General features: G+C 41.5%; 2 protein-coding genes across 12 annotated transcripts in view; both read left to right on the top strand.

Moving 5' to 3' along the window:
- Positions 1–26,579, top strand: part of LOC143808128 (uncharacterized) — a 1,431,070-nt gene that overhangs the window by 1,382,070 nt on the left and 22,421 nt on the right. Inside the window, exons 1-3 of one of the 11 annotated variants that reach the window (XM_077290443.1) lie at positions 5,784–5,914; positions 6,053–6,152; positions 16,388–16,585. The exons of 8 other annotated variants lie outside the window; for them this stretch is intronic. In XM_077290443.1, the coding sequence (XP_077146558.1) occupies positions 5,875–5,914; positions 6,053–6,152; positions 16,388–16,585 (338 nt within the window). In that variant the 5' untranslated portion in view covers positions 5,784–5,874. Of the gene's footprint in view, positions 1–5,783; positions 5,915–6,052; positions 6,153–15,392; positions 15,638–16,387; positions 16,586–26,579 lie in introns of those variants that run through there. 2 more of the 11 variants (XM_077290444.1, XR_013221886.1) reach the window with 2 other exon arrangements.
- SOX2 (SRY-box transcription factor 2) lies at positions 3,736–5,724 on the top strand. The gene has a single exon (XM_077290441.1). The coding sequence runs from the start codon at positions 3,937–3,939 to the stop codon at positions 4,870–4,872; it is 936 nt and encodes a 311-aa protein (XP_077146556.1). The 5' UTR covers positions 3,736–3,936; the 3' UTR covers positions 4,873–5,724.

Raw genomic sequence — 26,579 nt, 5'->3', positions numbered from 1 at the left:
CCAGGGTCTGTGAGTGCTTTTCCCCAATACTGGTGGTCGTCAGGCTGCACTAATTAGCAATGCTGAGAAATTCCTGTTAACAAGGACATTCTCCCAGTGCCCCTGCTCCCCTGCAGTTCTTCATTTCCATAAGAAGATTAGGAGGAGTGCAGGGAACACACTCACATGCAGATGGAGCCATATAATAGCACGATGCTTGGCCGCCTCTCCCCTCATTACTGCAACCTAAACCTCCCTGTACTTTCTTTATACTATTGGAATATTAAGGCAGCAAACTTTACTTGGTCTCTCACCAACATCATGACTTTTTTATTAACTTTTAATAGATATAATCATAGATAGATAACATAAAAATTATTAATTTAAAATATTTATTCCTTAACATAAAATTATTTATTCGTATTAGATTTTGTTTTTTTATAAAACTACATTTATTTTCTGGTAATTTCACATGTATTCCATTACAATGCTTGCCTAGCCTAAAAATAACAGAGAGAACACTACAGATAAATATATATATATATATATATATATATATATATATATATATATATATATATATATGTGTGTATATATTTTTATTTTATATTTTTTATCATTTCTATTTTGAGTCATCAAGTTGGAATCTTTTTAAGATTTTCCTTGATTGTGAAGGATCAGCACTAAGGTAAAGGCTAAAATTGCAGGACACATTTTTCTAAAAAAAAATGCTGAATTTTTCAAAGCCTTTTTTAATTGCATTTTTAACATTGCTTTTGGTTTAAGAAAAAATGCTGACGGTACTTGAAATTCTATATGGAAATGCAAAAAAATACACTGTGCTATGCTATGTGCTTTGGTTTATGGTGCTATGGTGGCATTTTTACAGTCAATGGCACTTTTTTTACATGTTGTATACTGTATAGCATTTTAGTGGCATGTTGTGGCATTTCGCTTTCATTTATATATTTTTTTTCTCCTCTGCTTAAAGATGTGATGATGTGTTAATTTGCAAACCAGTTTTGTATGTGCTATTTTTTTGTATGTGTTATTTTTCACACTACAAATTATGTGCCAAAAAAAATAATGGTGTTTTTAAAAGTATAGAATACAGAAAAAAAGTGTGTATGTGGAAGCCTAAAAATGCCAAAAAAAAAGCAATAAAATCAGTAAATCAGAATGGTATATTTTAAAAATAGGCTTATTCTAAAACTAAAGTAGAAAACATATGTTAATAAATAAAAGTAAATACACATTTTATACATATACAGCACCTTTCTTTTTACTCTCTCTGTTTCGCTCTCTAAATTTTTCTAAATCATTTTAGTGTGAAGCAATGGAGCACTAAATTACATTATTATTTTTTACTGTGATTTTTTTTGTCATAGTAGTAGAGTTATCATCAAATACTAAGAGGTTTTATTTAATAGCCTTCATACTACCTAAGCATATTCTGTTAAAGCCTTTATAGCTTGGAACCATTTGCCATGGTTATGAATAGAGATGTGCCTGAACTGATGGACAATCTATATGATATGATGGAAATGTTACAGTATACTATCATATGTTATTACTTCCTTTAAATAATTGTAAAACTGTTAAAAATACTCCACTAAGTAATGCCTTCTGAGCTAAAAAGGGGAACCATTAACCAGAGATTATCTGCCTTTATAGGACTGATGAGCAACACCAGAAGTGTTGTGCAATACCGAGGTTGGCCATTAGACGGAGCTCTTACACCATCAGTGGCTAAAAGACTTTTTCAAAGAACCTGTTCCTTTTAAATCCAATGAATAGCCACTCTAATATCAATTGGAGGAAGATCAGAAAATCTCTAGTGTGATGTTCAAACTTATTCTAGGCATTTTCAGGCTGCAAACTGTGGGGCTTTGAAAAGGAAAAACTTGGCAGATTTAGGTCCAAGGTCTCCTATTATTTTGTAGATAGATAGATAGATAGATAGATAGATAGATAGATAGATAGATAGATAGATAGATAGATAGATAGATAGATAGATAGAAATAAATGGTAACAGGGCAAAGATAGATAGATAGATAGATAGATAGATAGATAGATAGAAATAAATGGTAACAGGGCAAAGATAGATAGATAGATAGATAGATAGATAGATAGATAGATAGATAGACAGACAGACAGACAGACAGACAGATAGATAGATAGATAGATAGATAGATAGATAGATAGAAGATAGATGAAAGAGAGTAGGAAAGAAAGAAAGAAAGAAAGAAAGAAAGAAAGAAAGAAAGAAAGAAAGAAAGAAAGAGAAAGAAAGAAAGAAGAAAGAAAGAAAGAAAGAAAGAAAGAAAGATAGAAAGAAAGAAAAATAAAAGAAAGAAAGAAAGAAAGAAAGAAAGAAAGAAAGAAAGAAAGAAAGAAAGAGAAAGATGATAACAGGGCAACGATAGATAGAAATACATAGATTCCATATAGATCTCTCTGAATTATAAAGTGCTGGGAAATATGTTGGTGCTATAGAAATACAAATTATTATCATAGAAATATATAGATATTAAAGAGAGAGACAGAGAATAGATAGATTTCCATCTATTTATCCATTTATTTCTGTATGTCATAGCTATCTGTCCATTTATTCATTTATCTCTATCTATTTCTGTATCTATCTATCCATCCATCTATCTCTGTATCTATTATCCATCTCTCTATCTATCACATATCTATCTATTATCTGTCTATTATCCATCCATCTCTGTATCTATCTATTATCTATCTCTAGCTATCACATATCTATCTATTATCTATCTATCCATCCATCCATCCATCCATCCATCCATCCATCCATCTCTGTATCTATCTATTATCTATCTCTAGCTATCACATATCTATTATCTATCCATCCATCCATCCATCCATCCATCTCTGTATCTCTCCATCTACCTAGATAAATAGCGGAATAGATAGATAGCTGTGACATATAGAAATAAGTGGATGTGGGAGAATGGATACATACTGGAAATATTTATATATAGATATATAGCAAAAGAGAAATGTTCATCAAGTCTCAGTAGGAACAGTTGGGGCATTAGATATTGTGTTGTATTACACACATAGATACATTAGTATAGTACAGCACATGATGTAATAAGAGGGTCTTGGCTCCCCCTGGGACAGTATCTCTCTGGTCAGGCATTATTGGCCGCCATTAGCGGGCAGCGGGCCCTACAGGGGTCAGTATGTATTTGGGTGGGCGCTTTCTGCCCCGCCAGGTGTGCTGCCATTTCCCCTGTCCCCCAGGCCCAGCTCCTTGCCCCCCAGCCTCCCTCAGCGCCAGAGCTCCGGCCTGGGTCACACATCTAGATGAATCAGCCCCACTGGTGTTTTCTTAGCAGAACTCCCAATGATTCGGTTGCTATGGAGAGGGGCTCTTTGTCGTTGCCGGGGCATTGGGGAGGGCAGGCCCCACGGCTGTCCCGGCAGCAGCGCTCGGTGCTGTGCGGACGGCTCCGTGGAGTGGGCTCCGTGGAGTGGGCTCCTGTGGGCAGAAGTTTCGGAGCCGCGCCGTGTCCCCCCCACTTCCTCTCCCACAGGAGTGTGTGACCTGTTGCTGCTGCTGCTGGGAGACAGGAGGGGGCGTAGCTGGAGGGGCGTGCCCGCCCGTGTAATAGGCTGCCCGGCTCTGCCCCCTCCCTGTGCATGCAGTCTGTCGGCCGCTGGTAACCACGCCTCTTTCATGCAAATCCACAGAGGTAGGCGCGCTGTGATTGGCCGCCCGGAAGCCATTTATTCCTGACAGCCCCGTCACATGGACGCTTGTCTATTAACTTGTTTCAAAAAAGTAGCAGCACTTGTCAAAGGCGCAGGATGAAAACTACTTTCCTGGTTCAGTGAGAGCAGGAGGCAGCACCGCACCAGCACCGGCAGCAGCAGCAGCACTACTACTCCCAGCACTTCCTGGCCACAGAGGGACCACCGAGGAGAATGTACAACATGATGGAGACCGAGCTGAAGCCCCCCGCCCCCCAGCAGCCCTCGGGGGGCACCGGCAGCTCCGCGGCCAACAGCCAGAAGAACAGCCCGGACCGGGTGAAGAGACCCATGAACGCCTTCATGGTGTGGTCCCGGGGCCAGCGGCGGAAGATGGCGCAGGAGAACCCCAAGATGCACAACTCGGAGATCAGCAAGCGGCTGGGGGCGGAGTGGAAGCTGCTGTCCGAGGCCGAGAAGAGGCCCTTCATCGACGAGGCCAAGCGGCTGCGCGCCCTGCACATGAAGGAGCACCCCGACTACAAGTACCGGCCCCGGCGGAAGACCAAGACCCTGATGAAGAAGGACAAGTACACCCTGCCCGGGGGCCTGCTGGCTCCGGGGGGCAACAGCATGAGCGCGGGGGTGGGCGCCGGGCTGGGCGCGGGGGTCAACCCGAGGATGGACAGCTACGCGCACATGAACGGCTGGGCCAACGGCGGCTACGGCATGATGCAGGAGCAGCTGGGCTACCCGCAGCCTCACCCCGGCCTCAGCGCCCACAGCGCGGCGCCCATGCAGCCCATGCACCGCTACGACGTCAGCGCCCTGCAGTACAACTCCATGGGCAGCTCCCAGTCCTACATGAACGGCTCCCCCACCTACAGCATGGCCTACTCCCAGCAGGGCGGCCCCGGCATGGCCCTGGGCTCCATGGGCTCCGTGGTCAAGTCCGAGGCCAGCTCCAGCCCGCCCGTGGTCACCTCCTCGTCCCACTCGCGGGCCCCGTGCCAGGCGGGCGACCTCCGGGACATGATCAGCATGTACCTCCCGGGGGCCGAGGTGGCGGAGCCCTCCGCCCCGAGCAGACTGCACATGTCCCAGCACTACCAGAGCGCCTCAGTACCGGGCACAGCCATCAACGGCACGCTGCCCCTATCACACATGTGAGGGGACTTTTAGGACTAGAGTTTGGACCTTTTTTTTTTTTTTTGGACTATTTTTGTACAGAGGAAAAAAAAATGGGGGGTTAAAACACACAAAAAAGAGAACTTGTAAAGAACCAGAGAAAAGGAGATAACACAAAGTTCTAGGTAGGAAAGGGTCAGAGAGTTGGCAGAAAAAAATCCCAATAATATTTAGAGCTAGTGATGAAATGTTTTATTCTTCTTCTTCGCCGGGACTTTTTGTACAGTATTTATCAGATAAAGGAGGTGGCGCCGATGCCCACTGTTTATAAGCTGCGACTTTGCCAATCTTTTTACACGTGTAGGTCAGTGCAGCTGGGCAGGAGCTGCAGAAGGGAAACACATTATTATTATTTTTTCTTTCCCAAATCTGGACATTTTATTCGTTTAGATAAATTGTATAAAAAAAAGAAACCCAGGACCTGACATGACCGCTTGATAATGGGCACAACAAAAGTGGAAGATTCTTCTTTTTTTTTTCTACTCATTGACTTGTTAATTTATAGCAGGCTCCTCTCCAAGTCTTCACCCTGCACCACGAAACTACTGTGTTTGACATATTTTCTTATGGTTTGTAATATTTCTGTAAATTTATTGTGTTGATATTTTAAGGCTTTTTTTTTGGGCTCTCATTTTCAGTAGATGTATTTAAAAAAACAAAAAAAAAAAACAAGAAAAAACAAAAACTAGACTCGGCTAAGTTAGCCCAGTCCTTGTATATATATAAATATATGAACTAATCCCACCCTTATAACAGCGACATTTCCCATTTAAGTTTTTACTCCATTCTGCAGTTTGAGATAAATAAATTTTTGAAATATGGAATCTGAAATAACGATGAGTCTTTGATTTCTTTTGTATCTATTAATATTGACCAGGTGGAAGGAACATTGACCGGTGGCAGAGTAGCTGCACGGTGGCAGAGTAGCTGCACGGTGGCAGAGTAGCTGCACGGTGACGGTCTGAATGTGAATGATCAGTGGGGATGTCAGGGAGCCAGAATAACCTAGCCATCCCCACACAAGGTAACTTGCTTTGACATTTGGTGATAAAGTGGATCCCTGTAATCCATCCGGCAGCCGCAGCTTTTACCAAACTTCTCTGTATTGCAAACAAATTGCGCCTATTACAACTGTTCTAATCCTGTCTCTAAAAATTGCCAGCGGGCTCCAACACTGGATCTTATCTCCAGCTACTAACAAGCCTTAATACGAAGCTTCCCCTCGGCCACAAGTGCAGAAGAGGTCCTGCAGCCCTGACCAGGTAGCGTTCTGCTTAATGCCGCAGCTATGTCGTGTGTGTACAGCGACAGACGTCTATGGACAGCATTGATTACCCAGGGCGAGTGAATAATCGATATGTGACAGTTCTTTGAGATGTCAGAACTCTTATGAATGGTGATGGTGGTGTAAAATTCTGGGGGGGGGGGGGGGTTAGGAGGGAAGGGGTTAAACTGGCTTTGTGAACTTTTGCACGTTAATGCGCATCAATATATCGCAGGGAGGGAGGTCGCTTTATTGAATTATTAGCAACGAATTCTCCTTTAGGTTATTACTCTTGTACTTCAGAATGAATGGTGTATTTACCCTGGAGTATAGTAAAATGAGGGTAACGTCAAGGCCCCGGCCGCATAGTAGGAGATCTTGAGTAAGATTTCTAATATTTCCTAAGTCTTTTTCCATTGTAGATCTGTCTAGAGATTCGTTAATTGGCTCATTACTGGAAGCTCTTATTAGCCTCGAGATTGCAGAATTGCGCATACATTGTACAGCCCGGGGCACTGCCTGGAGATGTGACCACTGCAGACTAGAAAGAAATAGTATGGTGCTAGTGTCTTACCACTTTATCGTTGTATATATATATATATATATATATATATATATATATATATATATATATATATATACATACATGCTATGGCACAAATGCATTACAACTTTATCGTTTTATCGTTATATATATATGTATATACATACTGTATCACTAATGTCTTACCACTTTATCGTTATATATATATATATATATATATATATATATATATATATATATATATACTATAGCACTAATGTCTTACTACTTTATCGTTGTGTGTGTATATATATATATTATAGCACTAATGCATTACTACTCTATCGTTATATATGTATATATATATATATATACATACTATAGCACTAAAGTCTTACTACTTTATCGTTGTGTGTGTGTGTATATATATATATATATATATATATATATATACACTCTAGCTCCAATGTCTTACCACTTTATCGTTATTTATATATATATATATATATATATACTGTATATATATATACTGTATATATATATACACACACACACATACTATAGCACGAATGTATTACTACTTCATAGTTATATATATATATATATACATATATATATATATGTATATATATATATATATATATATATATATATATATATATATATATATATATATATATATATATATATATATATATATATATATATATAAAGGTATGGTATAGTACTACTCACTATTTTACCTATACTATACCAATTCCTTTTATATATATGCATATCGTTTTATATTTATAATATACTAGATTATGTACTTGTATAGTTCTCTCTTATATGTGAATGCGATATGCAACATTTATATAATGAACCAATCCCGACATTATTGATCTTGTATGATTACATATAGTGATCACCTATTGGGGTCTTGTAGTGGGCCATCTATGCCGGAGGCGTAAAAGGCTTCCAAGATCCTGTTCAAATAGTTAAAATGATGATGGATATGTAGAAATAAATGAACCATGAATATGTAGATCGCATTCATTCCCTGTATTGCTGTTTCTGATCGTCAGCAGCGGGGTTTTTATTATTATTATTATTATTATTATTACTACTATTATCTCTCTGCTGTATTTAGATTAATATCTTACCAGTTTGCTATATATAGAGTCTTGTCTCCTACATCAGAGTACTGTCCCGTAAATGAGAATACTTTCTGTCTGGCCATTAATCCTTGTTTGGTGTAATATAGAAGGTGTGATAAGATTTGGTGAAGTACCGATCAGAGTTGTTTCTCTCTCTCTTCTTTTATATTTGACTTAGAATAATGTCTCCTAAATCAGAGTGATGTGTCTTAGCCTTGGAGTAATGTTTTCTTACATGAGTATCTCATATATTTGGTTAATGTCACCAAGGATGAGTGTTGCCTCTTTGATTATTTTTATATCTGGCCTACAATAATGTTTCCTTATTTTTCCATATTTTAGTTTCAGGTCTGCTAGGTTGAATTAATATTCCTTTACTCACTCACTTGTAGGGTGCCAATGTCTGTGGTTTAATGTGGTGCCTTATGTGTCTGATCCACCTGATTTAATTGCATATTGGTTAGAGAATTGTCTCTGATTTTCCACAATTGCCTGTTTTGGAGACCTGTTTCTGGTCTTCAGACTCTTCACCTTTTGGCTAAATAAATGTATCCCAGGCTAATAGTCTCTAGCCTTAGATACTTTATTTACTGTCTCCTAGAGAATTGTCTCTGGTCTTCATACCTGGGATAGGTTAAGGTCTCTGCATCCTTACATTCTCTGCATCCTACACTCCATGCATCTTACATTAGAGCATCCTTGGCTATTAGAGACATTTTTTTTCTAAGTAATGTCCTTGTAGTTATATCCTCTTCTTTTTATTGACTTTCAATCAGTTTCCTAAAGTGGGAGAAATAATTTTGCACTAAGATCTACTGTTTTTTTTGGTAATTTCTTGTGGATGACATAGATGAAACCACTTGGTTGTAAAAACAAACGATGAAATAGATAAGATTTTCTGATATAAAACCCAGTAGAATTTGAATGTCTCTTTAGACTTCACACCTGCTTCATTCATTCTGTCCTCGGGAACTGTCTGTCTAGTCATCTATATATGTGGCTATCACCAATAATAATAATAATAATAATAATAATAATAATATTTATTTATATAGCACCATTGATTCCATGGTGCTGTACATGAGAAGGGGTTATATACAAATAATAATAATAATAGTTTGCCTAGGATTAATGTCCCCCTGCTCTCATATCCTTGCTTTGGGTCTCTTCGGCTTTCCCGAGTGTTTCGATGACTTGGCTGGTGAGATCCCAGTATCCCATGTGATTGCATTAAGCAGCCTGGTAAAGCAGTTTGTAGAACAGGGCAGTGGATTAGCAGGCATCCTTGGCACGGCAGCCTCACTGCTCATGCAGCCAGTCCCCGGGGACCGCAGCTCACATTAACTGCTAAATGAATATTTGACAAGGGCTCACTCAGAGGCTTTATTACTACAAACGCGTCCCTACTGGACTTTCAGGGGGTCAGAGGGCAGCAGTTCAATTAATTATTTATCCCGCTCCAGACAGTGGTCGGGGCTCTCTGGAGATCGGGGGAGATTTCACAGACACATCGGTTGTGATGTAGAGCTATGGAGCTGGCTGTAGAGTTACTAGATTAATAATGCTATGCATAGATGGATATTAGAGAGAACATTGGAAATCGTTACATTCATAGATATTCGTTCATTCTTTCCCCACTTAAGAAGTAACCGACATAGTGCTGTGTGTCCTGCCTATAAGGCTGTATTCACACATCAGTATTTGTGATCCGTATTTCATCAGTATTTCTATGCCATATCCAGAACAGGTGTAATTTTTCAATGACAGTTTTTCCCTGTATCTTCCAATCATGGTTTTGGCATAGAAACAGTGATGAAAATTACTGACCAAATACTGACAGTGTGAATAAGCCCTAAGGTGGGGCTGTGCACAGGGGATGGTGATCAAACTGATTTACTATTATTATTATTATTATTATTATTATTATTATTATTTTTATTTTGTTTTGTTTTGTTTTTTCTTAACCTGAAATCCTTGCCCTAAACTTCAACCAGCTGTCAGCACCCTGGTCTATGATCACTTTCCATTTCCCATCTTGCAGTGTAATGAGTTGAGTTTTGACGAATTCTTGGAGCCTTTGAGCTGGGGAGCCCCCATTCTTGTAGGACTACAATAGGGGTGTTTGTGGTGTCCTTTTGCTCTTTGTACACAAACAGCTCTCTGCATTCTGCACTGCCCTGAGTGTTTCTAGTGAGCCTCCATGTATTTATGTATATGTGAGGACCAGACAGACCCTACACCTAATCACTGTGTCCTTATTGATATGGCATGCTGGCTTATTAGCATTTATATAGAATCCAATGACAATTGCGCAGCTTATTAGCAATTGTATTGGAAAGAATCAATTAAGATGTTTAGGAGTCTGTATAGAAAATGCAAAGTTTGGGTTATAGCCCCACTACAAAGTGGAAATGTGATTGAGTTTAACACCAGATCTAATGTTTTTTCTTACAACATCTAAGATTTTATCTGCTAGGGAGATAAGTGCAAACCCTGACCCTAAAAGCATCCAGGCTTAGGGCCAGTGACGTCACGAGCCCCACTCATTGCCTTCAGTTCCCACACTTGGGCTGTGCAGACTACTACTGGGATTTGTGAAAAGCTGGGCTCCCACTAGTGTTCTGTGCCTTCTTTTGTCACTAAACGTAGGAAGGGTTTTTTTAAGGTATTGGATTCATTTCTATTGGATGGATTCTTTTTTTTTCTTATAGAGATTGAGCAGCTATTGCAAAGTGCTCTGTTTCTGCAACAGTTTAGTTTGTATGAGTTGTGCAAAAGACTACAAGATTATTATTATTTTATTTATTTAATTTTTCTAACCAAACTGATGCAGAAAATGCTATAAATGATCACTTGTTTTTTTTATTGAAATTTGTGTCCGTGTTTTAGATATTTAATTTTTTATTAAATATTTAATATTTAAATATTTAAAAAAGTCCAGGACAAATTCTGTTGATTTCTGTGGGATATAAAAGGGCATCAGATTAAATCAACTGAGGGAAATGAAGGGAGAAATGAGCTAATGCTTCAGTTTAGATCAGATGTACAAAATACAGAAAGAAAAAGATGCAAAGTATAACTTGCCCAAAGCTGTTTTGTCGCATGTCTAGAAAAGTCGCCTTTGCTAGGATGTTTTTATATCCAGAATTGATGGGGTTTTTTTTTGCATCATTGTGTACATTATGTTCTCCATTGGATTCAGTGTCAATGAAGGAAAAACAAATTTATCTTAACAATGGAATCCTTTTTTTTATGCAATCATTGGTTATATAAAATGCAAATAAATGGTCAGTGGAAGAAAATAAACATGTAAGTAAAAGTAAATGAATCCACTAAAGAGGTCCCAAAACTAAACTGATTCCACTAAGATGGATTTGGATTCTGTAGAAATGATGTCATTCATAAAGGATATTTCTGTTTTATGGAGACATTCCTGGTGTGAATTCGTCCTCAATGTTTATGAGTAGGGATTATTATTATTGTTGTTATGATTAATATTATATCTATTTTCTGTTTATTGTTTATATGAGAAAAGAACAGGTCTCTAAAATAAACACAAAACAAAAAAAGAAAACAAACTTTTTTTTTTATTGATTTGTAGGACCCTGAAGTTAATGGGGCACTGAGAGACCGACTTAGGCTTTTCTTGCTCAGAGCATCAGTTGTCCAGAAATGTGGACACATTGGGGCTGCACAGGACATGTGTTGTGCGTCCTGAAAGTCGCAGTGTTGCATTGCGACATCCTATCTGATGACCAATAGGGTCACTTTGGATTTGGTGTCGCAGGTCATGTGTAACTTTGCTTTATAGACCCTAGTGTAACCTGCACCCTGCATGCACCCTGTCTGCAATGTGGCCATTGCTTTTACACAGATATATAAAGGCTCTAAAATAGTCGCAATGTGTGAACAAGTTGCACATGTACCTGATTGCCCACCAAAGTCACCATATAGCCCTAAATCTAAAATATATCATGGTGTAAGGACTCCTCTGTTTGTAAGGGCTTGTTTTTTTTATAGTAAAAAATCCTATTAACTTATAAATTAACATTGCTATCAAATGAAAGCTGTTTGCAAAAAAAAAAAAAAGCACATTCTGCAAAATGAGAGGGATTCATCCCTGTACGTAGGGATATTTGTTTTTGCTTATCATTTTTGTTTGGATTTTTTTAAAATTTTGGATTTGTCTGTAAATCTGATCTAAATGTTGACATATAGGATCAGTTTTTAACAAAAAAAAACTGGATATGGTTCCTAGTAGCCTTGAAAACCTATAAAAAAAAAACTTACATGGAAACTGCAGTAGTTTTTATTCCATGTACTGTGTCTCATGTATATGATAGGAAGAGCCAACAAATAATCCTATTTTGTTGTTTTTGTTATTAAAAAACAAAAGCTGTGAATAAACTATATACGTCTGGAAAAGACATTTCTACGAAAGTGGCCTAGAATATTCCAATACCATATATATAAAAATGGTCATTAACTTAGTGCACTCTAATGCAAACTGGTGCAAAAAGGGAAGAGACAAGTGGTGATGTGCAGTCTGTCCTGGAGCATCATCAGTTCGCATGAATCCAATTAAGTACAGATAGATATTTACTAGACTTATTTATGCTTGCTTGAACCGAATCCAAATCCCCAAAACTCCAGCACAGCAGCACTATGTATACAGGGAGCCCAGACTCCACTATGCAGACTTATTCCCTATAGAAATGTATAAGGCAGAGTGGATGAAAAAAAATAATAAAATATATATATATATGTATGTATATATGTATGTATGTATGTATGTATATATATATATATATATATATATATATATATATATATATATATATATATATATATATTATCTTTTTCATCCAATTTGTCTTATACATTACTACAGGGAATAAACACGCATTATATATATATATATTTTTTTTTTTTCTTTAGCAATTTAAGGGTGTCATGTGGATTTATTATAATATTTCTGTTCTTTTCTTATGGCCTTTCTGGTTAATAATAATGATGGGAGTTTTTCTAATCACAGCCGTGTGCCGACAATTTATACCCAGTTAAAAGCCCTGTGATCTTGGGGAATTACACAGGTATTTGGCACTTTTAAGGGCACAAATTGCGACATTTCTCCTAATTTCCTTTAATGTTCGCAGTTCATGTGCGCTGCGCTCTTGTAGTCTGGGACACAGTTCGGGGTTTGATCCTGTGTTCTTCGGCAATGATGACTTTTTTTTTTTCCCTAAAGCTCCTACAAATTGCAGAATTGTAGAAGACAGAGAAATAATGAATGTATTATAGGAGTGAACGAATTTCTCGGGAGACTCTTATCATTCTGCAGCAGACAGACTGCTGATCCCCCTGCTTTATGCTAATCAGCCCCGTGACGTCACCACGCCAGCTTTTGGGTAGAATTAGTGGAGAAAGTATCGTAGAAATGGAAATGCGGCAATCTGTCTCTCACTGTATATATATATATATATATATATATATATATATATATATATATATATATATATATATATATATATATATATATATATATATATATATATATATATATTTACCCTAGTATTCCAGAAAGTATCTATCTATCTATCTATCTATCTATCTATCTATCTATCTATCTATCTATCTATCGATATATATATATAAACAGTTGTGTGTGTATATATATATATATATATATATATATATATATATATATATATATATACATATATATAACATGTGTTCATGTACATATATTTATTTGCTGTATTTGATGCCAGATTACTTCAGCAGAATAGGCTGCCTTGCCGCCTGAAACCCCTTACAAGCAGTGTAGTAACAAAACTGCCCCTTCCCAAGCAATGGCTGATATTTCATTGAGTTTTGGCCTCTGATCTCCCTGTATCCATACAGCGCTATACTTGGTAATGTATATCTTATGTGCTGGTTTGCTCTCACTATGGGTAGACATATATCCTGCATTAACCCCCCCAAAAAAAATCCTTTCCTCCCCTTGCTGAGGCTCTCAAACATGTAGAGCTCTACTTTATATATATATATATATATATATATATATATATATATATATATATATATATATATATATATATATATATATATATATATATGTCTATTTTCTCTCTGGCGGGGCACAGGCTGGTCACAGTGTAGACTCTGCCCTAAAACTAATTGTAACTTACTTTACTGCACAGTAACTTGTCGCAGGCAGAGATGTCGCGTCATCGTATTGTCGCCACCGACATAAGAGCACGTGACACAGTACGGCTCTCCTATGTGTCCCCGGTATTAGGGGTTCCGTGTCCCCGCGCAGGTATTGGGGTCAGGGAGCAGGGGTCACATTCCTGGTCATCCCGATGGTTCGTGTGGCCCCAATGGCCGCTGCTCCGGGCCCCGGCTGACTTCTTATTAGGCTTCCTATGGACATTCCTAAGCGCACTAAATAGTCATTATGGCTGGACATAAGCTGAGCCCACACAGCACAGGAAAATAGGGGCAATGGCTGTAATAATAATAATAATAATAACAACAACAACCTGTCATTTATTGTTATTACTGGTCTGTGCAGTGACGAGACAAGGAGCCATGCGGAGAGCGATCAGCTAAAACTGACTGTAGACAAATGGAGAAATAGAAAGAACACGATTACATTGTTATAAAGTCGCGTTATTAGAGATATTACATATCTACATTAAAATGTAATGCATACCAAGAATGTAAGTAATACAAAAATCATCAATCTGTACATTGTATTTCTATTATCTATCATCGATCAATGATATCTATCTATTTATTTCTATGATAATAATTTGTATTTCTATAGAACCAACTCATTCCACAACACTTTATAATTCAGAGAGATCTATATGGAACATCTATCTATCTATCTATCTATCTATCTATCTATCTATCTATCTATCTATCTATCGCTATCTATCTATCTATCTATCTATCTATCTATCTATCTATCTATCTATCTATCTATCTATCTATCTCTGTATCTATCTATCTATCTATCTATCTATCTATCTATCTATCTATCTATCTATCTCTGTATCTATCTATCTATCTATCTATCTATCTATCTATCTATCTCTGTATCTATCTATCTATCTATCTATCTATCTATCTATCTATCTATCTATCTATCTATCTTTGCCCTGTTACCATTTCTTTCTCTTTCTTTCTTTCTTTCTTTCTTTCTTTCTTTCTTTCTTTCTTTCTTTCTTTCTTTCTTTCCTTTCATCCATCTATGAAAATATTTTTTCCATGATTATCTCGTTCTCTGTATATATTGTCCACATTTATAAAAAAAATCTACGTATATCTACAAATATCTACAAATATATACCCACCTACATGGAATAAATGCGTCTATCTATCTATCTATCTATCTATCTATCTATCTATCTATCTATCTAATCTATGAACTGTAAGATGTTATATATTTATACTGATACATTGGTTGATTAGTGATGCATATCTCTTTGCCTTCTCCACTTATTTTCGTTTATGTGGGGTGCAGGGCTGTTGCCTACCTGTGTCCCCCATTATACAGCCTGTAGACTCTATTTTGGAGACTCTGGGGACTTTTTACAGTTAATAATCTCCTATACATTGGCAATTCCTGAATAATGCAGCCATAATAGGTGCAGGGCTGATCCCCCAATACGTGTCAGTGTGGGATCTGCGCTTAGCAATAGTCCATGGATGGGATCGCGGCAGAGCAGGAAGAATGGAGTCCTGTCAGAGATGTCTTCTCCTTGAACAGTCTGTCCTGGAAGCTGCCAGGAGCTGGCTTCTCCAGTGCAGGTGCAGTGCTGCTGGGGGGATGGGGAAGGAGGGAGGGGGTCTGTGTGTTCAGCCAAAAAAGCACATTCTCCACAATAGACCACACACTGCCAGCCAGCATGGCATCGACTCACCCTCTTACCCAGCGCTCAGCGCACAAAGTGGCTGCTATACAGTAGCACCAGCAAGGCTCCTTTAATGAACATTTGTCACTTGTATGACAAACACTGAATTTCTGTCATTCTTCATAGAGAAGGAATGGAATAATCTGGAGGTTCTTATTAAGACATGTCTGCTTTTATTATCACTTTGTACATTTGACCCTTTCGCAGATTATATCTCCCAACCAGGCAATTATTTCGGAAGATTAATAGGTGACTCACTCATCTGGTTAGTGGTAGATTGATCATCATTAGCAGTAATCAGCGGCTGGAAGCAGGTACCTGCTGCATCTAGTGTGAGTGCAGGATTAACCCCATCCACTGCCTGGTGCTGGTAATAGAGACTTCTCCCTGTCACCTCCATGCCGCAGATTAGGCCTGTGTGCTGGACCTGCTGGAGCATTGCACCGCGGAGATTGCCTGCGTGTCTCCTTATAAAAACCCATGTAAGCGGAAAAGTTTTATCTGAGTACAAATGGCATCGCCTTCACGTGGCTCCTGCTACTTCTCTGCAAGCTGCTGAGCAGGAACATGACAGGCAGCCAGTATTGGTTTGGTGGAGTTAAGATATTTTCTGCATCACTGTAAATGGATTTTATTACATTTACAGGAAAAACTGCACCACTTCATCACCAGAGGCTGGAATATTATACCTAGCTGTGGCTAACACGTGCCAGAACCAAGCCAGAACCGCAGTGGATCACAGTACCAGGCAGTCAGTGGAGAAGAGGAGGTTTACAGATTTGCTCCTAGAAATATTCTGTATAGGCCGTTCAACTGCTACAGCAGCAAACAGCCATATGGAAAAGTAAGGACACCCGGTGTACTATATCTATTATTATTGGATATATCAATATTTCATCTCTAGTTCAGCAGACTCATGTATACAAACTGACTTTGTAATAATAATTATATATATATATATATATATATATATATATATATATATATATATATATATATATATATATATATATATATATATATATATATATATATACAATTCAATTTGCTTTTGAGGTCAAGGTAATCTAATGCAATACTGCAATATATGGGATTATGGGATTGTCTACTATGGACAAAAAGTGTTAGAGCCTCCTGTGCAGCACAGGAGAATTTCTGGAGGTATACCTATAAAAGAAGGCTTTGGTGTATACTGTACCTCTATATAGTCATACTATAGCATAGCATCCCATTGTGGAAAAAAATACATATAGTAATTTTTTACTTTATCCCTATACATAGAATAACATGGTTTCCTACATTATTCCATATGGCAAAAAAAAAAAGGATGTCAATGCATTCTGGCCTGAAATATGTCTTAGGGTCCCTTTCCACTTGCGAGATAAAAAACTGTCCGTAATCTGGACCGAAAAAACAGATGGAACGTATGCGATTTTCATGCGAGTGTCATGCGAGTACAATGCGATTTTTAATCGCATCATCCGTTTTTTATAATCGCATCATCCGTATGACATCCGTATTACTGTCCGATTTGTACGCACCGGTGTCCTTTGAAAAGCCGGCAATTCAGCGCAGTGTACAGTAAAATCACACTGACAGGTTAGAATAGACTAGATATATACACATAGAATAGGTATATATACATATATATATATATATGTCAGTGAGACACCTATATATGTATATTTATATTTAATGCAGCGCAAGATAGCATAAAAGCCGCTAATTCAATTACCGGCTTTTAATTTCTCCTTCCCAAACCCGACAGGATATGAGACATGGTTTACATACAGTAAACCATCTCATATCCCCCTTTTTTTTGCATATTCCACACTACTAATGTTAGTAGTGTGTATGTGCAAAATTTCAGCACTGTAGCTATTAAATTTAAGGGTTAACTCGCGGAAAAAATTGGCGTGGGCTCCCGCGCAATTTTCTCCGCCAGAATGGTAAAGCCAGTGACTGAGGGCAGATATTAATAGCCAGGAGAGGGTCCATGGTTATTGGCCCCCCCGTGGCTAAAAACATCTGCCCCCAGCCACCCCAGAAAAGGCACATCTGGAAGATGCGCCTATTCTGGCACTTGGCCACTCTCTTCCCACTCCCTGTAGCGGTGGGATATGGGGTAATGAAGGGTTAATGCCACCTTGCTATTGTAAGGTGACATTAAGCCAGATTAATAATGGAGAGGCGTCAATTATGACACCTATCCATTATTAATCCAATTGTTGGAAAGGGTTAAAAAACACACACACACGATTTAAAAGTATTTTAATGAAATAAACACAGCGATTGTTGTAATAATTTATTGTTCTCGCAATCCATCAGGAACACCCTCGCTTGGAAAAAATAATAAACGCACAAGATACATATCCTCAGCTGAACCGTCACGTCCCACGAAGTAATCCATCTGAAGGGGTTAACTAATATTACAGGCAGGAGCCCTGCAAATGCAGCTGTGCTCCGTGCTTGTAATTCCCCAGCGAATGAATGAAATGTAGGTCATTGACCTACATTTCCTTCAGTCGCGGTGAGGCGCCCTCTGCTGGATGTTCTCATGAACTGCAGCCTGGGAACTTTTTCCCACGCTCCAGGTCATATGAGGACATCCACCAGGGGGCGCATCACCGCGACTGAAGGAAATGTAGGTCAATGACCTACATTTCATTCATTCACTGGGGAATTACAAGCACGGAGCACAGCTGCATTTGCAGGGCTCCTGCCTGTAATATTAGTTAACCCCTTCAGATGGATTACTTCGTGGGACGTGACGGTTCAGCTGAGGGTATGTATCTTGTGCGTTTATTATTTTTTCCAAGCGAGGGTGTTCCTGATGGATTGCGAGAACAATAAATTATTACAACAACCGCTGTGTTTATTTCATTAAAATACTTTTAAATCATGTGTGTGTGTGTTTTTTAACCCTTTCCAACAATTGGATTAATAATGGATAGGTGTCATAATTGACGCCTCTCCATTATTAATCTGGCTTAATGTCACCTTACAATAGCAAGGTGGCATTAACCCTTCATTACCCCATATCCCACCGCTACAGGGAGTGGGAAGAGAGTGGCCAAGTGCCAGAATAGGCGCATCTTCCAGATGTGCCTTTTCTGGGGTGGCTGGGGGCAGATGTTTTTAGCCACGGGGGGGCCAATAACCATGGACCCTCTCCTGGCTATTAATATCTGCCCTCAGTCACTGGCTTTACCACTCTGGCGGAGAAAATTGCGCGGGAGCCCACGCCAATTTTTTCCGCAATTTAACCCTTTAATTTAACAGCTAGAGCGCCCAAATTGTGCACACAGACACTTGTTACATTAGTGAAGAGGAATATGTAATAAAAAAAGGGATATGAGATGGTTTACTGTATGTAAACCATGTCTCATATCATGTCGGGTTTGTGAAGGAGAAGGAAAAAGCCGGCAATTGAATTAGAGGCTTTTAAGCTATCTAGCGCTGCATTAAATATAAATATACATATATAGGTGTCTCACTGACATATATATATGTATATATACCTATTCTATGTGTATATATCTACTCTATTCTAACCTGTCAGTGTGATTTTACTGTACACCGCGCTGAATTACCGGCTTTTCAAAGGACACTGGTGCGTAATAATCGGACAGAACTCGCATGGTGCGAGTGCTGTGCGATTTTTTTCTCGCACCCATTGACTTGCATTGGCGAGTCTCGTCCGAGAATCGCAGCAATACGCAGCAGGCTGCGATTTTTTTCTCAGCCGATCCAGATTTTTCTCAGTCCGATTTCGGCTGAGAAAAAAATCGCAAATGAAAAGCCACCTATTAACTAACATTGGTCCGAGTGCAATCCGATTTTTTATCGGATTGCACGCGTCCGTTTTCCTCGCAAGTGGAAAGGGACCCTTAGGCCGGTTTCACACGTCAGTGGCTCCGGTACGTGAGGTGACAGTTTCCTCCCGTACCGGAGACACTGACACACGTAGACCCATAAAAATCAATGCATCTGTTCAGATGTCATTGATTTTGTGCGGACCGTGTGCGGACCGTGTCTCCGTGTGCCAAACACGGAGACATGTCAGTGTTCGTGGGAGCGCACGGATTACACGGACCCAATAGAGTCAATGGGTCCGTGTAAAACACGCACCTCACACGGACATTCTCCGTCTGGGGTCCGTGTGGCGTGCCGGAGACAGCGCTACAGTAAGCGCTGTCCCCCCCACATGGTGCTGAAGCCGCCATTCATATGTTCCCTGTAGCAGCGTTTGCTATAGAGAAAATATGAATGATAGTGTTTAAAATAAAGATCCATGTGTCCGCCGCCCCCCCACCCCCTGTGCGCCCCCCCCGCTGGTCAGAAAATACTTATCCGGGTCCCCCGTCGGCTGTCGCTCCTTCCTGGTCTGGCCGCGCCTCCTACTGTATGCGGCCGATTACACTCATGAATATGTGGCTCCACCTCCAATAGGGGCGGAGCCGCCTATTCATGAGTGTAAATGAGCGGCCCCACGTGACCGCATACAGTAAGCCGCGGCCAGACCAGGAAGGAGCGACTGCCGACGGGGGATCCGGGTGAGTATTTTCTGACCAGCGGGGGGGGCGCACAGGGGGTGGGGGGGCGGCGGACACATGGATCTTTATTTTAAACACTATTCTTCATATTTTCCCTGCAGCAAACGTTGCTGCAGGGATGATATGAATCGCAGCTTCAGCACCATGCAGAGTGGGTACCACACGCTCCGTGTGGTACCCACTCGCCATACGGGCGGCACACGTGTGCCGCAGGTATGGCCTCCGTGAGTTCCCAGGCACACGGACACGGATAACTCCGGTACCGATTTATTCCGGTACCGGAATTATCTGGACGTGTGGGTCAGCCCTTAGGCCGGTTTCACACGTCAGTGGCTCCGGTACGTGAGGTGACAGTTTCCTCCCGTACCGGAGACACTGCCACACGTAGACCCATAAAAATCAATGCATCTGTTCAGATGTCATTGATTTTTTGCGGACCGTGTGCGGAACGTGTCTCCGTGTGCCAAACACGGAGACATGTCAGTGTTCGTGGGAGCGCACGTTTTACACGGACCCAATAGAGTCAATGGGTCCGCGTAAAACACGCACCTCACACGGACATTCTCCGTCTGGGGTCCGTGTGCGTGCAGGAGACAGCGCTACAGTAAGCGCTGTCCCCCCACATGGTGCTGAAGCCGGTATTCATATCTTCCCTGTAGCAGCGTTTGCTATAGAGAAAATATGAAGAATAGTGTTAAAAATAAAGATTTAGGTGTCCGCCGCCCCCCCACCCCCTGTGCGCCCCCCCCGCTGGTCAGAAAATACTTATCCGGGTCCCCCGTCGGCTGTCGCTCCTTCCTGGTCTGGCCGCGCCTCCTACTGTATGCGGTCACGTGGGCCCGATCATTTACATCATGAATATGTGGCTCCACCTCCCATAGGGGCGGAGCCGACTATTCATGATTGTAATTGATCGGCCCCACGTGACCGCATACAGTAGGAGGCGCGGCCAGACCAGGAAGGAGCGACAGCCGACGGGGGACCCGGATAAGTATTTTCTGACCAGCGGGGGGGGCGCACAGGGGGTGGGGGGGCGGCGGACACCTAAATTTTTATTTTTAACACTATTCTTCATATTTTCTCTGCAGCAAACGTTACTGCAGAGAGGATATGAAGCGCAGCTTCAGCACCATGCAGAGTGGGTACCACACGCTCCGTGTGGTACCCACTCGCCATACGGGCGGCACACGTGTGCCGCAGGTATGGCCTCCGTGAGTTCCCAGGCACACGGACACGGATAACTCCGGTACCGATTTGTCCGGTACCGGAATTATCTGGACGTGTGGGACAGCCCTTAGGCCGGTTTCACACGTCAGTGATTCCGGTACGTGAGGTGACAGTTTCCTCACGTACCGGAGACACTGACACACGTAGACCCATAAAAATCAATGCATCTGTTCAGGTGTCATTGATTTTTTGCGGACCGTGTCTCCGTGTGCCAAACACGGAGACATGTCAGTGTTCGTGGGAGCGCACGTATTACACGGACCCAATAGAGTCAATGGGTCCGCGTAAAACACGGACCTCACACGGACATTCTCCGTCTGGGGTCCGTGTGCGTGCAGGAGACAGCGCTACAGTAAGCGCTGTCCCCCCCACATGGTGCTGAAGCCGGTATTCATATCTTCCCTGCAGCAGCGTTTGCTGTAGAGAAAATATGAAGAATAGTGTTAAAAATAAAGATTTAGGTGTCCGCCGCCCCCCCACCCCCTGTGCGCCCCCCCGCTGGTCAGAAAATACTTACCCGCTCCCTCGCTCCTTCCTGGTCTGGCCGCGCCTCCTACTGTATGCGGTCACGTGGGGCCGATCATTTACAATCATGAATAGTCGGCTCCGCCCCTATGGGAGGTGGAGCCACATATTCATGACTGTAAATGATCGGCCCCACGTGACCGCATGCAGGAGAAGCCGCGGCCAGACCAGGAAGCAGCGAGGGAGCGGGTAAGTATTTTCTGACCAGCGGGGGGGCGCACAGGGGGTGGGGGGGCGGCGGACACATGGATCTTTATTTTAAACACTATTCTTCATATTTTCTCTGCAGAAAACGTTGCTGCAGGGAAGATATGAATCGCAGCTTCAGCACCATGCAGAGTGGGTACCACACGCTCCGTGTGGTACCCACTCGCCATACGGGCGGCACACGTGTGCCGAACATATGGCCTCCGTGAGTTCCCAGGCACACGGACACGGATAACTCCGGTACCGATTTATTCCGGTACCGGAATTATCTGGATGTGTGGGACACGGAGCGTGTGGTACCCACTCTGCATGGTGCTGAAGCTGCGATTCATATCTTCCCTGCAGCAACGTTTGCTGCAGAGAAAATATGAAGAATAGTGTTTAAAATAAAGATCCATGTGTCCGCCGCCCCCCCACCCCCTGTGCGCCCCCCCGCTGGTCAGAAAATACTTACCCGCTCCCTCGCTGCTTCCTGGTCTGGCCGCGGCTTCTAGTGTATGCGGTCACGTGGGGCCGATCATTTACAGTCATGAATATGTGGCTCCACCTCCCATAGGGGCGGAGCCGACTATTCATGATTGTAAATGATCGGCCCCACGTGACCGCATACAGTAGGAGGCGCGGCCAGACCAGGAAGGAGCGAGGGAGCGGGTAAGTATTTTCTGACCAGCGGGGGGGGCGCACAGGGGGTGGGGGGGCGGCGGACACCTAAATCTTTATTTTTAACACTATTCTTCATATTTTCTCTACAGCAAACGCTGCTGCAGGGAAGATATGAATACCGGCTTCAGCACTATGTGGGGGGGACAGCGCTTACTGTAGCGCTGTCTCCTGCACGCACACGTACCCCAGACGGAGAATGTCCGTGTGAGGTCCGTGTTTTACGCGGACCCATTGACTCTATTGGGTCCGTGTAAAACGTGCGCTCCCATGAACACTGACATGTCTCCGTGTTTGGCACACGGAGACACGGTCCGCAAAAAATCAATGACATCTGAACAGATGCATTGATTTTTATGGGTCTACGTGTGTCAGTGTCTCCGGTACGTGAGGAAACTGTCACCTCACGTACCGGAATCACTGACGTGTGAAACCGGCCTAAGGGTATGTTTCCACGTTCAGGAAATGCTGCGTTTTTGACGCTGCGTTTTTCCGCAGCGTCAAAAACGCAGCGTCCAGATGTTACAGCATAGTGGAGGGGATTTCATGAAATCCAGACTCCACTATGCGTCAAAAAACGCATGCGTTTTTGCCGCGAAAACGCATGCGTGGTGCGTTTTTTCTAAACGCAGCATGTTGCTACTATGAGCAAAACACGCAGGTACACCGCAGGTGACCTGCCAGTGACCTCAGGTGCAGTTTTGGTCAGGATTTTACCTGCATAAAATCCTGACCAAAGCCTGAAGCAAAACTGAACGTGGAAACATACCCTAAGGGCTCATGTTCATGACCGTATTTTCGGTGTGAGAGCTGTCCATCAAAAAATGGATCACACTCAGACCAACATTATTCAATGAGACAATGCAGATGAATGAGTTTTTTCACTGACTGACTCTGCATGTTAAAGAAGTCATAGCATTCCCACTTTTCCTCTGAAAATCGGATGAGATTCGTCTATGGGCGTGAGAAAAAAAAAACAGATGCCACACGGAGCCATAGTATAGCATTTGATTTTTAAGGGTATATTGCAATTGTGTAGGATAGGAAGCTGTAAATGGTCCTGTAAAAGGTTAATAGCTTCTGAGTAAAAAAACCTGACTGTATACAGACAGCACACGGATGACGTGAGAAAATAATCTCACTTTTCTAGATGAAACTCTGAATGATTTGTGATTTGGTCGTGTGAGCCTACCTTAGCTGTCTACCAGTTTCAGTGGTCCATGAATGTGTCTGAAGGGTTCTGTGTATGCATACCCCGTTTTTTTTTACCCCCCTCACCCATCTTCAGCATTTCCATGTAGTTCAGGCATGAGCTTTGAATAACCATACCAGAATCCACTATCTGTTATTGTTTTAGCCATTCTTTGGTGGATTTACTGGCGTGCTTCAGATCATTGTCATGTTACAATGTCCATTCTTAGCTAAGCCTCAAACTCCTGAATTGCCTTGTCCTCATATACCCCCTGCTCCAGATCCTTACATACTTACCACCAGACTTCACATTGGGTTTCCAGCACATTTGTCTTTTGGGTGGGACTGTGGCCACATAATTCTATATTTGTGTGTCCAGTCACCTGTCCTTAGGCTACTCGTGCCCCATTGTTCTTAGGCAGGAAAGGTTCCCTCCTGGCACACTTTCCATGTAGATCTATTTTGTGCAGCCTCTTTCTAATGGTAGACCCGTAGACCTTGACATCAGTCACGGTGAGATCTACCTGTGCAAGAAAAATATAGGGGCCCTATGCAGTGCATGTGTTCAACATATCAACATAATACAAACCTTTATGTGCTGCTTTGGAGGTGGAAGTGGCCCCATTACCTCTTGGGTTCCGTGTGTGGCTGCGCAGGATGCACCAATTCCATGTCTGCCCCTGCTGTACATTCTTTAAAAAAAGTATTGAGTTGAGTTGACTTTTTTTGTCCACTTACATCAACAAACGTAAAAGGTTACACTACATTCAGAAAGGACAGGAAAGTGAGAAAAGGTGGAGGGGTGTGTATTTTTTATTAAATCCAACTTAAGACCAGTGCTCAATGGCAACTTTGGAGGGAGCTGCGACACTGTAGAGTCAGTACGGGTAAATGTACAAGGGGACAGCTATAATGGAAAGATTGGAATTTGCTGCAAGCCTCCTAAGGGTATGTGTCCATGTTCAGGATTGCATCAGGATTGGCTCAGGATTTAACACAGGTAAAATCTGCACCAAATCTGCACCTGAGGTCACTGGCAGGTCACCTGCTTTTTTCATGCGTTTTTTGACGCTGTTTTTATGCGTTTTTTTTCATGCGGATTTGTGTGTGTTTTGTAAGCTCAATAAAGATATACATAAAAAAAAGAATTGTGATGTCATTTCATGACCAACCTCTTCATTTACATACTCCATTGAAGAATATACACACACAGCTAGATAGATAGATAGATAGATAGATAGATGGATAGATACGTTAGATGGATACAATAGATAGATACGATACATATCTATCGTATCTGTCTATCTATCGTATCTATCTATGGATCTATCTATCGTATTTATCTATGGTATCTATCTATCTATCGATATATCTATCTATTATCTACCGATATATGTATCTATAAATATATCTCTATATAGATATATCGATAGATAGATATATTGATAGATAGTTATTAGATAGATAATAGATAGATAAATAGATAATAGATAGATACAATAGATAGATAATAGATAAACAGATGATGATTGATAGATACGATAGATATGATAGATGGATCACACAAGCGAGAAACTCGGACAAGTCTTGCATCTTAATACCCGGCACTGTATTTCTATGCAGCTGCACGCTCCACTCCCATGTGCCGGCGCCACTGTCGGGTATTAAGATGCGAGACTCGTCCGAGTTTCTCGCATGTGTGATCCCAGCCTTAAATAAAGACACACACACGAAATCTGCGTTAGGCTGGGGTCACACTTGTGAGAAACTCACACAAGTCTCTCGCTTCAATACCCGACACTGCCACCGGCACTCGGAAGCGGAGCGTGCGGCTGCATGTATTTCTATGCAGCTGAACGCTCCGGTCCCGAGTGCCTGCGGCAGTGCCGGGTATTGACGCCGGCCTTAAACGCAATATGTTTAATTAAAAAAAAAAAAAAATTGAAAAAAAAATGGTGTGGGCTCCCGCGCAATTTTCTGCGCCAGAGGGGGAAAGCCGATGGCTGGGGGCCAATATTTGTAGCCTGGGAAGGGGGTTATACCCATGGCCCCTCCCAGGCTATGAATATCAGCCTGCAGCTGTCTGCGTAGCCTTTACTGGCTATTAAATTAAGGGGACCCCCCAAAAAATGACGTGGGGTCCCCCTATATTTTCCAGCCAGAAAGGCTACGCAGACAGCTGCAGGCTGATATTCATAGCCTAGAGAGGGGCCATGGTTATTGGCCCCCCCGCAACAAATGCCAACCCCCAGCCGTCCCAGAAATGGCGCATCTGTAAGATGCGCCAATTCTGGCACTTAGCCCCTCTCTTCCCACTCCCGTGTAGCTGTGGGATATGGGGTAATAAGGGGTTAATGTCATCTTGCTATTGTAAGGTGACATTAAGCCTGGTTAATAATGGAGAGGCGTCAATAAGACGCCTATCCATTATTAATCCTACAGTAGTGAAAGGGTTAAAAAAATAAAGACACA

Source organism: Ranitomeya variabilis, chromosome 2 (assembly GCF_051348905.1).
Source record: "Ranitomeya variabilis isolate aRanVar5 chromosome 2, aRanVar5.hap1, whole genome shotgun sequence".
NCBI classification, from domain to species: Eukaryota; Metazoa; Chordata; class Amphibia; order Anura; family Dendrobatidae; genus Ranitomeya; species Ranitomeya variabilis.
Note: the sequence above shows the minus strand (reverse complement) of the source record. Positions and strands in the feature narration are given on the sequence as shown.

What these genes read in the sequence shown, in the direction of transcription:
- SOX2 (XM_077290441.1), top strand. Translation starts at nt 3,937, where the DNA reads ATGTACAACATGATGGAGACCGAGCTGAAGCCCCCCGCCCCCCAGCAG.